This window comes from Stegostoma tigrinum, chromosome 8, assembly GCF_030684315.1.
Source record: "Stegostoma tigrinum isolate sSteTig4 chromosome 8, sSteTig4.hap1, whole genome shotgun sequence".
In the NCBI taxonomy this organism is placed as follows: Eukaryota; Metazoa; Chordata; class Chondrichthyes; order Orectolobiformes; family Stegostomatidae; genus Stegostoma; species Stegostoma tigrinum.
The window spans coordinates 67,469,851-67,483,573 of NC_081361.1; the positions used below are offsets into that span (position 1 = coordinate 67,469,851).

A 13,723-nucleotide genomic window follows, 5' to 3' on the forward strand; every position below is an offset into this window, starting at 1 on the left:
TGAGATTCAACACAAAGGTGACTTTGATGATCCTTAAGGGGCCCTACTCTCTCTCTAGTTGCTCTTTTGCCCTTAAGGCGCCCTCCTCTCTCTAGTTGCTCTTTTGCCCTTAAGGCGCCCTCCTCTCTCTAGTTGCTCTTTTGCCCTTAAGTTGTACTTGTAAAATCTATTTGGATTTTCCTTAACCTTACGTGTCAATGCTATCTCACATCCCCTCTTTGCCTTCTTGATTTCCCTCTTCAGACTGCCTCTACACTCTTCATACTCTTCAAGAGATTCATTTGATCCCAGTTGTCTGTATCTAATATCATTTTTATCCTTTACTAGAACTCATCATTTTTATTCATCCCTTATTCCCTAAACTTATCAGCCTTACCTTTCACTCTAACAGAAGCATCATGCCTCTGAACTCTCATTATCACACTTTTGAAAGCCTCTCACTTGTCAGTCATCTCTTTAATGCAGTCTACTCCAATCAACTGGTGGAAGTTCTTGTCTCACACAATTAAAATTTGTCTTACTCCAATTAAAACTTTAACTTTTATGGAAGTGCCGCCACCTCTGCTGCGTCATATCAAAGCTATGATTTCCTGAGTAATGACAATGTCAGGCTGTTGCTTGACTAGTCTGAGACAGCTTTTTGCACTAGCCCCCAGATGTTACTCAGGTGGACTCTGCAGGGTCAACAGGGCTGTTGCTGCCGTCGTCTTTTCTGCTGCCTAGGTTGATTTCTTTGTTAAGATTTCATTGCATTGATTGATACAACTGAGTGGCTTCCTAGACCCATTTCAGAGGCAGCTGACAGTCAACTATGTTCTGTGGCTCAAGACACACGTGTAGGCCAGACCAGGTGAGGATGGCAGATTTACTTCGCTGAAGGACATTAGTGTACCAGATGGGTTTTTCTGACAATCGTCAATGGTTTCCTGGTCATAGAAACACAGAAGCAGGAGGAAGCCATTCACCCCTCAGAGCCTGCTCCACCTTTCATAATGAATGTGGCTGATCATTCAACTCAATAGCTTGATCCTGCTTTCTCCCCCTAGCCTTTGATCCCATTCACCCCAAGTGCTATATCTAGCCCCCTCTTGAAGACATTCAATATCTTGGCATCAACTACTTCCTGTGATACTGAATTCCACAGGCTCACCACTCTTTGGGTGAAGAAACATCTCCTCATCTCCATCCGAAATGGTCTACCCCAAAGTCTCAGACTGTGACCCCTGATTCTGGGCACACCCACCATTGGGAACATCCACCCTGCATTTACCCTGTCTCATCATATTAGTCAGTAGATTCTTAATTCCAGATGCTTGTCATTGAATTCAAATTCTACCTTCTGCCATGGCACGATTTGAAACTGGGTCCCAGCACATTAACTGAGTTACTGTATTAATCATCTAACGACAATACCACTATGCCATTATCTCCCCATCTAGACAATGATGCCCCAAATGACAGTACATTCCAAACTTTTTGCACCACATGCTTTTTTCAAAGTCGATAGAATTTGCAATTAACTTTCGAGTCTGAGTGGAATCACAATTTTAAGATTGATTCTGGAATGTTAAGTGCGTTATCGTACTGTAAAGGTTCAAGTCCCCACACGCTCCAGAGGTGTAACATAACATCCCTGAATGGATGATTAAAAATACCTATTACTATTGACAATATTACTTAAAGCTAAATAGAGAAACACAAATCACAGCACTGACAATTTCATTCAGCAGGACTGCCCTACCTGCTTTGAAAATACAGTTGGATCTCTAGGGCAAAAAGGCTCAGTAACTTCCAAACTTTGATGAACTGAGGGGTTGTCTTTCAGATCAGATACAGGAATATTTTCCATTTGAACACAAAATTTCATGTCATCAACTATTTTAAGTAGATAAGTAATTACCAGCATGGTGTTTCATTCATTGGTTGGTTTGTGTATTAGGTTTTCAGGGCTAACAAAACAAGCACATTAGTTTACAATTCACAAAAGTACTGAGAGCAACAAACACAAGATTGCTCACACGCAAAAGTGTATATTCGGCATAAATCCAAAGAATAACATTTTAAATATCTTTATCAATGTGCTCAACATCATTGAAAATCTGAGTTAAAGTTAATGTTTTCATGTTTTATTTTGCATCTACATACTTTAATCATTTTACGTGATCTTTCGAATGGCTAACAAGTCCCAAAATTGAGAAAACAAGAAAAACATAAGCCAAAGATCCTGTATTGTTTGTATCTGCAAATAGTCATGGTGGGTATCCTATGTGTAAATAGTCTATTCTGAAATGCTGAATGCACAATGCACAATGAATGCACAATGAGGAGTTGTGAACAAAACACTACTCTACAATCCACACAAGAAAATAGTGAAATCAAGGATGCAGCTAAAAGTTCAAGCTGACTTAACAATAAACATCGTAAAAGTTTTGAATCTCATTCAAAATCCAATTAGGAACTCCAGGGCAATTCAAAATACCCTTACCTGAACAGGTTTGAGACTGCATTTAGAAAGTAATTAGAATGTAATTATTTCAAACGATGAGAAACAGAAATATTGTCTTCTGAGACCAACACAATACTCAATCTTTTTTCTTAAAATTTGCCCTGAGCATTTGGAAATATATTCATTTTCTGCTTTGTTTTTAAAAAGCAGCACAAATAAATAAGTGCTTTAAACTAAAATTCCACAGCTTTCCTTCTGTTAACCTTGAACTGAAATCAAATATTACTTCTCATACAGACAGCTAGTCATTGGAGTAGCGAAGGCTGCTAATGGATTAGATATGAAGGAAAAGCAAACCAAACCAAGGACTCAGATAAGAAACAGAAGCATGCAAAATGCTTTGCTTCTCAATTCACCAAACTGAAAAATAGCTCTCCTGGGGCAAGATAATAAGTGGAACTTCATCCGCTTCCACCTAACAATAGAGGAGTACTGAAGATAAGTTGAAGCTTGGAGAATCCGACTCCCCATCAACATGCAAGTGGTGTTTCAAATGTAAAAGGAAACGAAATTTCTAATCTTGATTCCTGGCATTAAGGCGATCATTTTTTTCCAGCAAAAAAGTTACAATTTAAAGAAAGACTTCTCAAAAGTCAAAATTAATATCCAGTATAAATGCTCTAAAAGTCCACAGGATCTGTTGTGCATTTTAAAATTCTAATTCTAAGCTAAAATACATTTTAACCAGGACAACAAAGTTAGATCTCGTGCTCTTCCATCAGTACTACTGTGTGTCAGCTGTGGGTCCATTGTTAACACTCTTTCATGAGGATGGCCAGAGATTATTGAACCAGGCCCTGCTAAACTGGTCTGAAGTTGCCTCCTGTGCCAGTGCAGTGTCAATGTTCCAAAGCAACATCCAGCAATGCCAGAAGAAAATTACTGAACTTCTGGGCTCTGCAAGACTAAGTACTGCCTTCTTCTCTCTACAATCTCACACTCACTCCAATTCTGTTTAGTGTACCCACTTTCCACCAAGGCTCATGAACGAATACTGATTTACTGCAGGCAACAATTTCCCTCAACCCCATCCCCAGATTATTCACTTGCATTTACTTACTTACTCATTTGGGAAACATCATCACCGTTCCTCCACCTGCACAAATCGACGAGCCAGCCATTTTCATCTCATTGAATTTTGCAAGTCTCATTCCAGGAGAAAATGGCCCACAGCAAAGACAGTTGGAGGGGTGCTCAACATTTATCTGCTCAGCACCAGTGAGTAGGGAATTGTTGAGTTAACAGAACAGGACCATGACAGCTCACCTATTGATGCCGAAACCTGCGTATCTTGATAACCAAGTAAGATTCTTCACTCAAAATGCTGCATGGCCTCCCAAGACCATCACAGTGAATGTATTCTGAGCATGATCAAGCTTCTATTCCGATTTTGTAACACATCCCCTCTTGGCTTCTGCAGACACAAACAGTGCACAACAGCTGCTGCTAGGAAGAAACCAGCCCCTCCGGCCAACAATTCTTCTTCCATCTCTGAGGAGCAAGACACAGATCCCTCAGAGGAAGCATAAGCAAGGCTGATTCCTGTATCTTGCCGAGACTGACATCTCATTGGGTACATTTTCTCAATTAGTCTGACAAGCGAGTCAACAGCAACTGGCTGAGGAAGAAACTCTTCTGGTCATGGGCAGAGGATTGCCAAAGACCACAACTTGCACTTCCAGAGACGAGAGGACTCCATGTTGTTGGCCCAGAATAATTTTCTGAAAATTCACACAAAGTACCACAGGGACAGCAGGCAGGTTTGTCAGTGACATGGACAAAACAGATTCAAAGTTTAGAGGAGTACACCAATACCATTTATACCCTGAAGACAATGAGCACCTCACCAAGGTCTTCCCCACGCTTCCACTTCTGATCTTCAAACAACCGCCAAACCTTAAACAGACCACTGTTCGCAGTAAACTACCAGCCTTCAGGACAACATCGACCACAGCACCGTCCAATCCTGTCATGGCAATATCTGCAAGATATGTCAGATCATCGACATGGACACTACCATCACACGTGGGAACACCACCCACCATGTGCACAGCAGATACTCATGTGACTCAGCCAAAATCGACTTTCTCATATGCTGCAGGCAAGGATGCTCAGAGACATGATATATTGGCGAAACCACACAGACACCAAGACAACAAGTGAATGGACAGTGTGCAACAATTGCCAGAAAGGAATGTTTCCTCTCGGGGCAGGAACGCTTCAGCAGTCAAGGACATTCTGGCTCGGATCTTTGGGCAAGCATCCTCCAAGACAGGTTTCGGGATACACAACAATGCACAGTCGCCCAGCAGAGGCTGACTGACACAGACTCACACACACACACTCCCCACACCTCTGGAAAGATGAACTAGCCCTGGAGTGGGTTCAGAGGAGGTTCATGAGAATGGTCCCAGGAATGAAAAGTTTATCATGTGATGAATGTTTGAGGATTCTGCGTCTATACTCAATGGCGTTTAGAAGAACAACGAGGAATCTAATTGAAACTTAAAGAATACTGAACGGCCTGGACATAGTGGACATTGGGAAGATGATTCCATTGGCAGGAGAAGCTCAGACCTGAGGGCACAGCCTTAGAGTAAAGGGAAGGCCTTTTAGATCAGAGCTAAGGAGAAACTTCTTCAGCCAGGGAGTGGTGAACCTATGGAATTCACTGCCACAGAAGGTTGTGGTGTCTAGGTCATTGAGTATATTTCAGACGGAGATGCATAGGTTCTTGATTGTCAGGGGAATCATGGGTTAGGGGGAGAAAGCAGCTCTCACTCTCTTTCGGTCTGCCAGTCTCTCCTTCTGACAATCTCAGTGTCTCTTCATCATTAGGGTTGATGTTTGGCACAACATCGCGGGCTAAAGGGCCTGTACTGTGCGATACTGTTCTATCTCTCTCCCTCTCTCTGTTACTCTCTATACAGGCTGATGTTTTTTTCAACGTTATCTAGCAAATTAAGATGGCTACTGCTGCATTCCAGAGACACTCGTCTCCCACCTGTGGTTGTTCTGGTTGATGTCCATCCTATATTTCTACAGAACAAAAGAATCTATATTCTGCAGAAGGGTCAAGGGACCTGAAATGTTAACTGTGCTTTCTCTCCATGGATATACTGTGGGGTATGGTGGTAATATCCCTACCTCTGGGCTAGAAGGTCTAGGTTCAAATCCCAACGGTGTCATAATGTAAAAACTGAAAGGACTGCACATGCTGTAAATCAGGAACAATAACAAAGTTGCTGGAAAAGCTCAGCAGGTCTGGCAGCATCTGTGAAGGAAAAACTACAGTTAATGTTTTGGGTCCAGTGACCCTTCCTCAAAACAGAGGGTGTGTCATAATGTGTTTCAATAAGCTGCTTTTTTATTAAAAAAAGCTTTTTTTTTTAAAAAGGTCATGGTATTGGAGCTAATGTATTGACATGGGCAGAGAATTGGTTGGCAGACAGGAAGCAAAGAGTTAGACTAAATGTGTCCTTTTCAGAGCAGCAGGCATTGACAGGGAGAGTACCACAGGTTTCAGTGCTCAGACCCCAGCTGTTCACAACATAAATTAATGATTTGCACAAAGGAATTGAATGCAATATCTCCAAATTTGCAGATGACACTAAATTGGGTGGCACTAAGTGCTGCGAGGAAGAAGCTTAGAGGCTGCAAGGTGACTTGGTCAGACTGCCTGAGAGGGTACATACTCGGCAAAAGCAATATAATGAGGATAAATGTGATGTTATCCACTCTGGTAGCAAAAAGAGGAAGGCAGGTTATTATCTGAATGGTGGCAGTTTAGGAAAAGGTGAGGTGCAAGGAGACCTGGGTGTCATAGTGGAACAGTCACTGAAGGTTGGCTTGCAGGTGGAGAAGGAAGTTAATGGCCTTCACAGTGAGAGGATTTCAGTATCTGAGTAAGGATGTCTTGCTGCAGTTATACAGGCTCTTAGTGAGACCAAACCTTGAGTAGCGTATGCAGTTTTGGTCTCCTAGTCTGAGGAAGGACATTGTTGCTATTGAGGGAGGTTTACCAGACTGATTCCCGGGATGGTTTGGACTGACAATATGAGGAAAGACTGTAAACTTGGCTTGTAGTCACTGGAATTTAGAAGAATTCTAAAGGGGGGATCTCAGAATAATGTAGAAAATCCTCACGCGACTAGACAGGCTAAATGCAGGAAGAATGTGCCCAATGTTGGGCAAGTCCAGAACAAGGGGTCACAGTCTAAGAATAAGAGATAAGCCATTCAGGTCTGAGATGAGGAAGAATTTCTTCACTCCGAGTTGTGAACCTGTGGAATTGTCTGCCACAGAAAACTGGGGCCAGTTGGTTAGGTATATTCAAGAGGGAGTTAGACATAGCCTTTATGGCTAAAGGGATATGAAGAGAAAGTGGAAATACTATACTGAAATCGCATGATCAGCCATGAATGGTAATGCAGGCTCAAACAGCTGATTGGTCTCCTCCTACACATATTTTCGATGTTTCTATGGATGCTGGTTATAGTCACCATGTGAAGCAGGATCGATAGAGTGAAAGAGAGATAACATTGAGCCAAAACAAGACCGCATTGTGTCAGGTTACTGGATCACAGGGTCATGGAAGAAAAGAATGGAGAACAAATTGAAAAACTGAAATGGGGTATTAACTTCCTGGAAGGTCTTTTCGCAACCAAGTTATGGGTAAAACAATTGCTTCAGGAATCTGGTGTCAGGCTTAGCAACACTGTGTCTCACCCAGCAAAGCTGGTCTTGAGTCATTAGTGCCTCAGTGTTAGGCTTGTATTGACTATCAAGCATTTGGGTCAACACTGGTTCAGTGAAGATTGCAGGAGCAGCATATTCATGTCTAAGAACCTAAAAATAAGGTGTTTCCTGCTGAAACTACAAATGAGAATTACACAAATACTGAACAACAGAACCTGTAGACAGAGTTCAATAACGCCACAACCATGAGATGAGTTCAAACTTCAGCAGTCTGACCACATCAAGTCTTCAGTGTTCATGGATAATTAACATAATAATAGGAGGTGAAATTGTGAGACTAGCAAAGAGGGAAAAGGAAGCATACATAAGGTCGAGGCGACTGAAAACAGACAAAGCTTAGGAAGAATATTGGGGAAAGTAGGACCAATCTGAAACAAGGAATTAAGACGGCAAAAAGGGGTCATGAAATGTCTTTAGCAAATAGGGTTAAGGAAAATCCCAAAGTCTTTTATTCATACATAAGCAGCAAGAGGCTAACTAGCGAAAGGGTTGTCTCACTCATGGACAAAGGAGGGAAGTTATGCGAGGAGTCAGAGAAAATAAGTGAGATTCTCAATGAGTACTTTGTGTCGGTATTCACTGAGGAGAGGGACATGACGGATGTTGAGGTTAGGGATAGATGTTTGATTACGCTAGGTCAAGTCAACATGACGGTGGGGGGGGGGAACAAGTTTTGATCATCCTAAAAGGCATTGGGGTGGACAAATCCCCAGGTCCGGATGGGATCAATCCCAGGTTACTGAGGGACGCGAGAGAAGAAATAGCTGGGGCCTTAACAGATATCTTTGCAGCATCCTTAAGCACGGGTGAGGTCCCAGGAGACTGGAGAATTGCTAATGTTGTCCCCTTGTTTAAGAAGGGTAGCAAGGATAATCCAGATAATTATAGAGGGGTGAGCCTGACATCAGTGGTGGGGAAGTTGCTGGAGAAGATACCGAGGGATAGGATCTATTTACATTTGGAAGAAAATGGCCTTATTAGTCATAGGGAGCATGCTTTTGTGCAGGGAAGGTCATGTCTTACCGACTTGATAGAATTCTTTCAGGACGGGACTAAGTTGAGAGATGAAGGAAGATATTATGTCATGTACATGGACTTCAGTAAGACGTTTGATAAGGTTCCCCATGGTAGGCTGATGGAGAAAGTGAAGTTGCATGGGGTCCAGGGTATACTCGCTAGATGGATAGAGAACTGGCTGGGCAACAGGAGACAGAGAGTTGCAGTGGAAGGGAGTTTCTCAAAATGGACAACTCTGACCAGTGGTATTCCACAGGGATCCGTGTTGGGACCACTGTTGTTTATGATATACATAAGTGATCTGGAGGAAGGTGTAGATGGAATGATTAGCAAGTTTGCAGATAACACTAAGATTGATAGAGTAGCAGATACTGAAGGGGAGTGTTGGAGAATGCAGCAGAATATAGACAGATTGGAGAATTGGGCAGAAAAATGCCAGATGGAGTTCAAGATAATCAAGTGTGGAGCTGGACGAACACAGCAGGCCAAGCAGCATCTTAGGAGCACAAAAGCTGACATTTCGGGCCGAGGCCCTTCATCAGAAAAACTGGAAGGGGACAGGGTTCTGAAATAAAATCGGGAGAGAGGGGGAGGCGGATCGAAGATGGATAGAGGAGAGGGATCCCCAGAGGTTTGTCTGGAGGGAGGAAGATAATTTCCTCAGGTTAGGCATCCCTGGGAGAGGTTTAGCAGTGAGGTTAAAATTATCAGAGATAATGAGATGGAGTTCAATCCAGTAAAATGAAAGGTAAGGCATTTTGGAAGATACAATTCAAAAGCAAACTATACAGTAAATGGAAAAGCCCTGGGGAAAACTGATGCAGAGAGATTTGGGTGCTCAGGTCCATTGTTCCCTGAAGGTAACAACGCAGGTCGATAGAGGGGTCAAGAAGGCATACAGCATGCTTTCATTCATCGAACGGGGTATTGAATACAAGAGTTGGCAGGTCATGTTACAGATGTATAAGGCTTTGGTTCGAACACATTTGGAATACTGCATATACAGTTCTGGTCGCCACATTACCAAAAGGATGTGGATGCTTTGGACAGGGTGCTGAGGAGGTTCACCAGGATGTTGCCTCGTATGGAGGGGCGCTAGCTATGAAGACTGGTTTAGTAGATTAAGGCTATTTTCATTAGAAAGACGGAGGGTGAAGGGGGACCTGATTGAGGTCTACAAAATCATGAGGGGTCTAGACAGGGTGGATAGCAAGAAGCTTTTTCCCCAGAGTGGGGGACTCAATTACTAGGGGTCACAATTTCAAGGTGGGGGCAAGTTTAATGGAGATGTGCGTGGACAGTGCCTGGAACACGTTGCCAGCATCATTTAAGATACATTGAGACAGATACATGAGTGAGCAGGGAGCAGAGGGATACAGATCCTTGGAAAATTGGCGACGGGTTAAGATAGAGGATCTGGATCGGCGCAAGCCTGGGGGTGGGGGGGGTCCGCCAAGGGCCTGTTCCTGTGCAGTAATTTTCTTTATTCTTCGTTCTTTGAGGTGGCTCACAACCACTCTTATTCTTATGGCATAACTCAACACCTCAGTGCAAAAAGCAAAAAAAAAGTGAAGCATTTGCAGTCATCTTCAACTTGAAGTGTTAAGTAGCTGATCCATCTTGTGTTCTTTCTGAAGACCCAAATATCATAGATGTCAGTCTTCAGCCAATTTGATTTATTCCATATGATGTCGCGATATCACTGAAGGACTGGATACAGCAAAGCCAATGGGCCCAGACATCATATAAATACTGAAGACTTGCTCTTCATAATTAAGTGTGCCCCTTATCTAGTTTCTCCAGCACAGCTACAACATTGATGTCTAAATGACCTGGTAAAAAATTGCTCAGCTATGTCCTATCCACAAACAAAAAGAACAAATCTAATCTGGCCAATCACCACCCCATTATTCCGGTACTTATAACCAGCAAAGTGATTGCAAGTGTTTACAACAGATATTCCTTACCATTACAGTTACTAGCTCACTGACGGTCAGTTTGAGCCTGATAGTAGAACTCACACCAGACCTCATTGCAACCTTTGTCCAAGTCTAGACAAAATAGTTGAATTCAGGAGATAAGGTTACAATGGCAGTCCTTGACTTCAAGACAGCATTTGGATGAGAGAGACATAAATCCTCAAATGTTAGTGAGTCCAAACTTGGAGACCAACTGTCCAATGGGTAGGATATGCATTTACCTTTTCTGATAACTAGGTTGATGCAACGTGAACGTTTTGGATTTACTGACACCAGAGCATGGAGCTGGCGGAACACAAAAGGCCAGGCAGCATTAGAGGAGCAGCAAAGTTGGTGTTTCAGGTCGGGAACCTTCTTCATTTGATCCCGATCCAAAATGTCAACTTTGCTGCTCCTCTGATGCTGCCTGGCCTGCTGTATTCTTCCAGCTCCACACTGTTATCTCTGACTCCAGCATCAGCAGTTCTTGCAATCTCTTCATTCTGGATTTATTCTTTTTTGACTTTCCTATATCAGTTTGATATAGCTGAGTGTTTTGCTGGGCAATTTCAGACAGCAGTTCATAGTCAAGCACACTTCTTTGTATCTTTACAGGAAATCAGACTGGGTAAGAATGCAGTGAATCAGCTGGTGTTTTACAATAGTCTAGTAACTTTGAAGTACTATGTATAGTCCTGGTCACTCTGATATAGGAACTATTAAACTGGAAAGAATATACTAGGATTTTATCACAACTAGAGAGTTTGAATTATAAAGAGAGGCTGGATAGGCTGGCACATTTTTCCCTGGAGAGTAGGACGCTGAGGGGTGACCTTATAAAGACTTACAAAATCATGAGAGGCATAGATAAGGTGAATAGCCAATGTCTTTTCCCCAGGATAGGGGAGTCCAAAACTAGAGGGCACAGGTTTAAGGTGTAAGGGGAAAGATTTACAGGGGACCTAAGGGGCAACATTTTCACACAGAGGGTGGTGTGTATGGAGCAAACTGCCAGAGGAAGTGGTTGAGGCGGGTACAATTACAACATTTGAGAGAGATTTGGACAGATACATGAATAGAAAAGGTTTAGAGGGATATGAGCCAAACACAGGAAAATGGAACTAACTGTGTTTAGCCAACTTGGTCGGCTTGGATGAGTTGGACCAAAGGGTCTGTTCCTATGCTGTACGATTCTATAAAAGAACAAGGTTGACATATCAGCATTTTACAAGTCACATAATCAGATTAGATTGCAGGCATAAAATTGCATCCAAAGTAAAATGTAGCACATGAAGATATATAAAGAAAGTATAATTTTGTTTAAAATATTGTGGCATGACATTTCTCATTTGAGTGATATGTACAGGTTCCATCAAAAGGATTAACAGTTATGATGGTATCATTGGACCCATAAATATAAAAACAAGCCAGTGTCAGTACACAGCCATTTTTTTTACGTCAGTAGTTGAGATTTGATGACATCAGACACCAAACCTCAGAGTATTCTACTGATTGATTCTAGGATAAATTTTCATCATATTTCATAACTGCTTCTAATTTTTCTGTTGGATTGATTTATACCAGAGCTTAAATATCAAATAAATACTAAATTTTTAAGATATCCAACAGTTAAGAATATGTCAATTCTTCACCTCCCAGTACAGCGCCAAAGCTCCCTCTTCGAAGTTTACCATCTTCATCGCCAAATTGATGCTGGAGTTTTGAGACTTTTCCAGATGCACAGGAGAGATCAGGATTACTTAATTTCCTGAAGAACAATGGAGAAGATCCAGAAAGCTCTGTCTGTTTAGAAAAAAAGAATTCTTCACTTTGGTTTTCAAGTTAATCCTCAAATAATTAACCAACTCAAAATCAAGTAAATGTCATTTATTCGTAACATACATGTTCAATCATAGCCAGATAACCCCTTGTGATTTTATACATTTGAAATGTAGAACCTGGCCAGGCTTGGACCTTTTGGACAAAGGACTTTTCTTTCAAAAGCCTCTTTTTCAAAATCATAACCCAGCAGAAATCAACTGTCACTATTCCCACAGTCGTCACCTTAAATCCTTGAGAAATAGGAAGAGGAGCAGACAGTTCGGCCCCCCCAAGCCTGTTTCACCATTTAATAGGATCATGACTAATCTGTCATACTTCATGTCCTGCCCTTTTCCCATAACCCTTGGTTCCCCTGCTGATCAAGAATCTGTCTATCTCAGTTTTAAATATATATGAGGTCTTTGTTCCACCACTCTCTGTACCAAGGAGCTCCAAAGACTCTCAATCATTTGAGAAAAGAAATTCCTCCTCATCCTAGTCTTAAATTGGCAGCCCTATATTCTGAGACCATGCCTCTGTCCCATTCTTCTGAAATCCACTAAGTACAGTCCCAACCTGTTGGTCTTTGCTGAAAGACAATCCCTCCGTACTAGGGATCATCCTAATCAATCTTCTCTCTTCACCAATGAACTTATATCTTTCCTTAAATAAGGGAACCACAATACTGCTCACAGTGCTCCACATTTGCATTTTCCACACATTGTACTCCATTTGCCAAATTAACCTACCAGCATGTCTCTCTAAACTGTTTGTATCCATCTCACAACACACCTTGCAACCCATTTTCGTATCATCCGCAAATTTGCTATGGTGCATTCACTTCCTTCGTCCAAGTCATTGATATATATTGTGAACAGTTGTGGTTCCAGCACTGAATGCTGTGGAACTCCCACTGGTCATGGGTCACCAAGCTGAAAAGGAATCACCTATCCCTTATCAGTTTCCTGGCCATGAATCAATTCTTTACCCAAGTCAAAATACTACCTCCAATATCTTGTCTTATGATTAACCATTTCTAAGGTACCTTGTCAAATGTCTTCTGCAAGTTCAAATACAATACAATACAATACAATCAACTGGTTCTCCTTTATACATCTTGGTTGAGACTTTGTCAAAAAAACTGATACAATTAGCTAGACAAATGTGTCCTTAAATGAAGCCATATGACTTTACTTGTTTAGATTATGACTTTCCAAAATGTTCTATTACGACGTTCTCAATAATTGATTCCAATCGTAGGTGTTAGGCTAATTGGCCTACAGATACCCAATATCCAGCACCAAACCGCACCCCCACCAACTTTTTGAATAGGGATGTCACATTAACAAAAAAACTACTTATTGTAACCGATGGTTAAAAAAAGGACACAAGATGAATTGCTAATCTATAACTTAAATTCCACACTTCCTTAAAATTCACATACAAAGAGACAAGACAAGACATAATACAACATGACACAAGCATTAGGCTGAAGATCGGGGGATAAAAGATCAGTGAAGCACAGTTCTGGCACCAGTCCGGATCACAGATGTCAATGAGGGCAAAGTGGCAGAGGGTAAATAAGTTCAAAATGTTGACTGCTGAACTGTTACATTCTTTTTTTGATGTAACATTTTCACAATGACAGACCTTAAGCTCACTG

The 13,723-nt window shown here is 41.8% G+C and overlaps 1 protein-coding gene across 9 annotated transcripts in view; it reads right to left on the reverse strand.

Moving 5' to 3' along the window:
• mast2 (microtubule associated serine/threonine kinase 2) overlaps nt 1–13,723 on the reverse strand; it is a 464,628-nt gene that overhangs the window by 388,566 nt on the left and 62,339 nt on the right. For 8 of the 9 annotated variants that reach the window (XM_059647961.1, XM_059647949.1, XM_059647956.1 and 5 more), the window contains one exon: nt 11,892–12,042. The exons of the other annotated variant lie outside the window; for it this stretch is intronic. In XM_059647961.1, the coding sequence (XP_059503944.1) occupies nt 11,892–12,042 (151 nt within the window). The remainder of the gene's footprint in view (nt 1–11,891; nt 12,043–13,723) is intronic. 9 annotated transcript variants of the gene reach the window in all.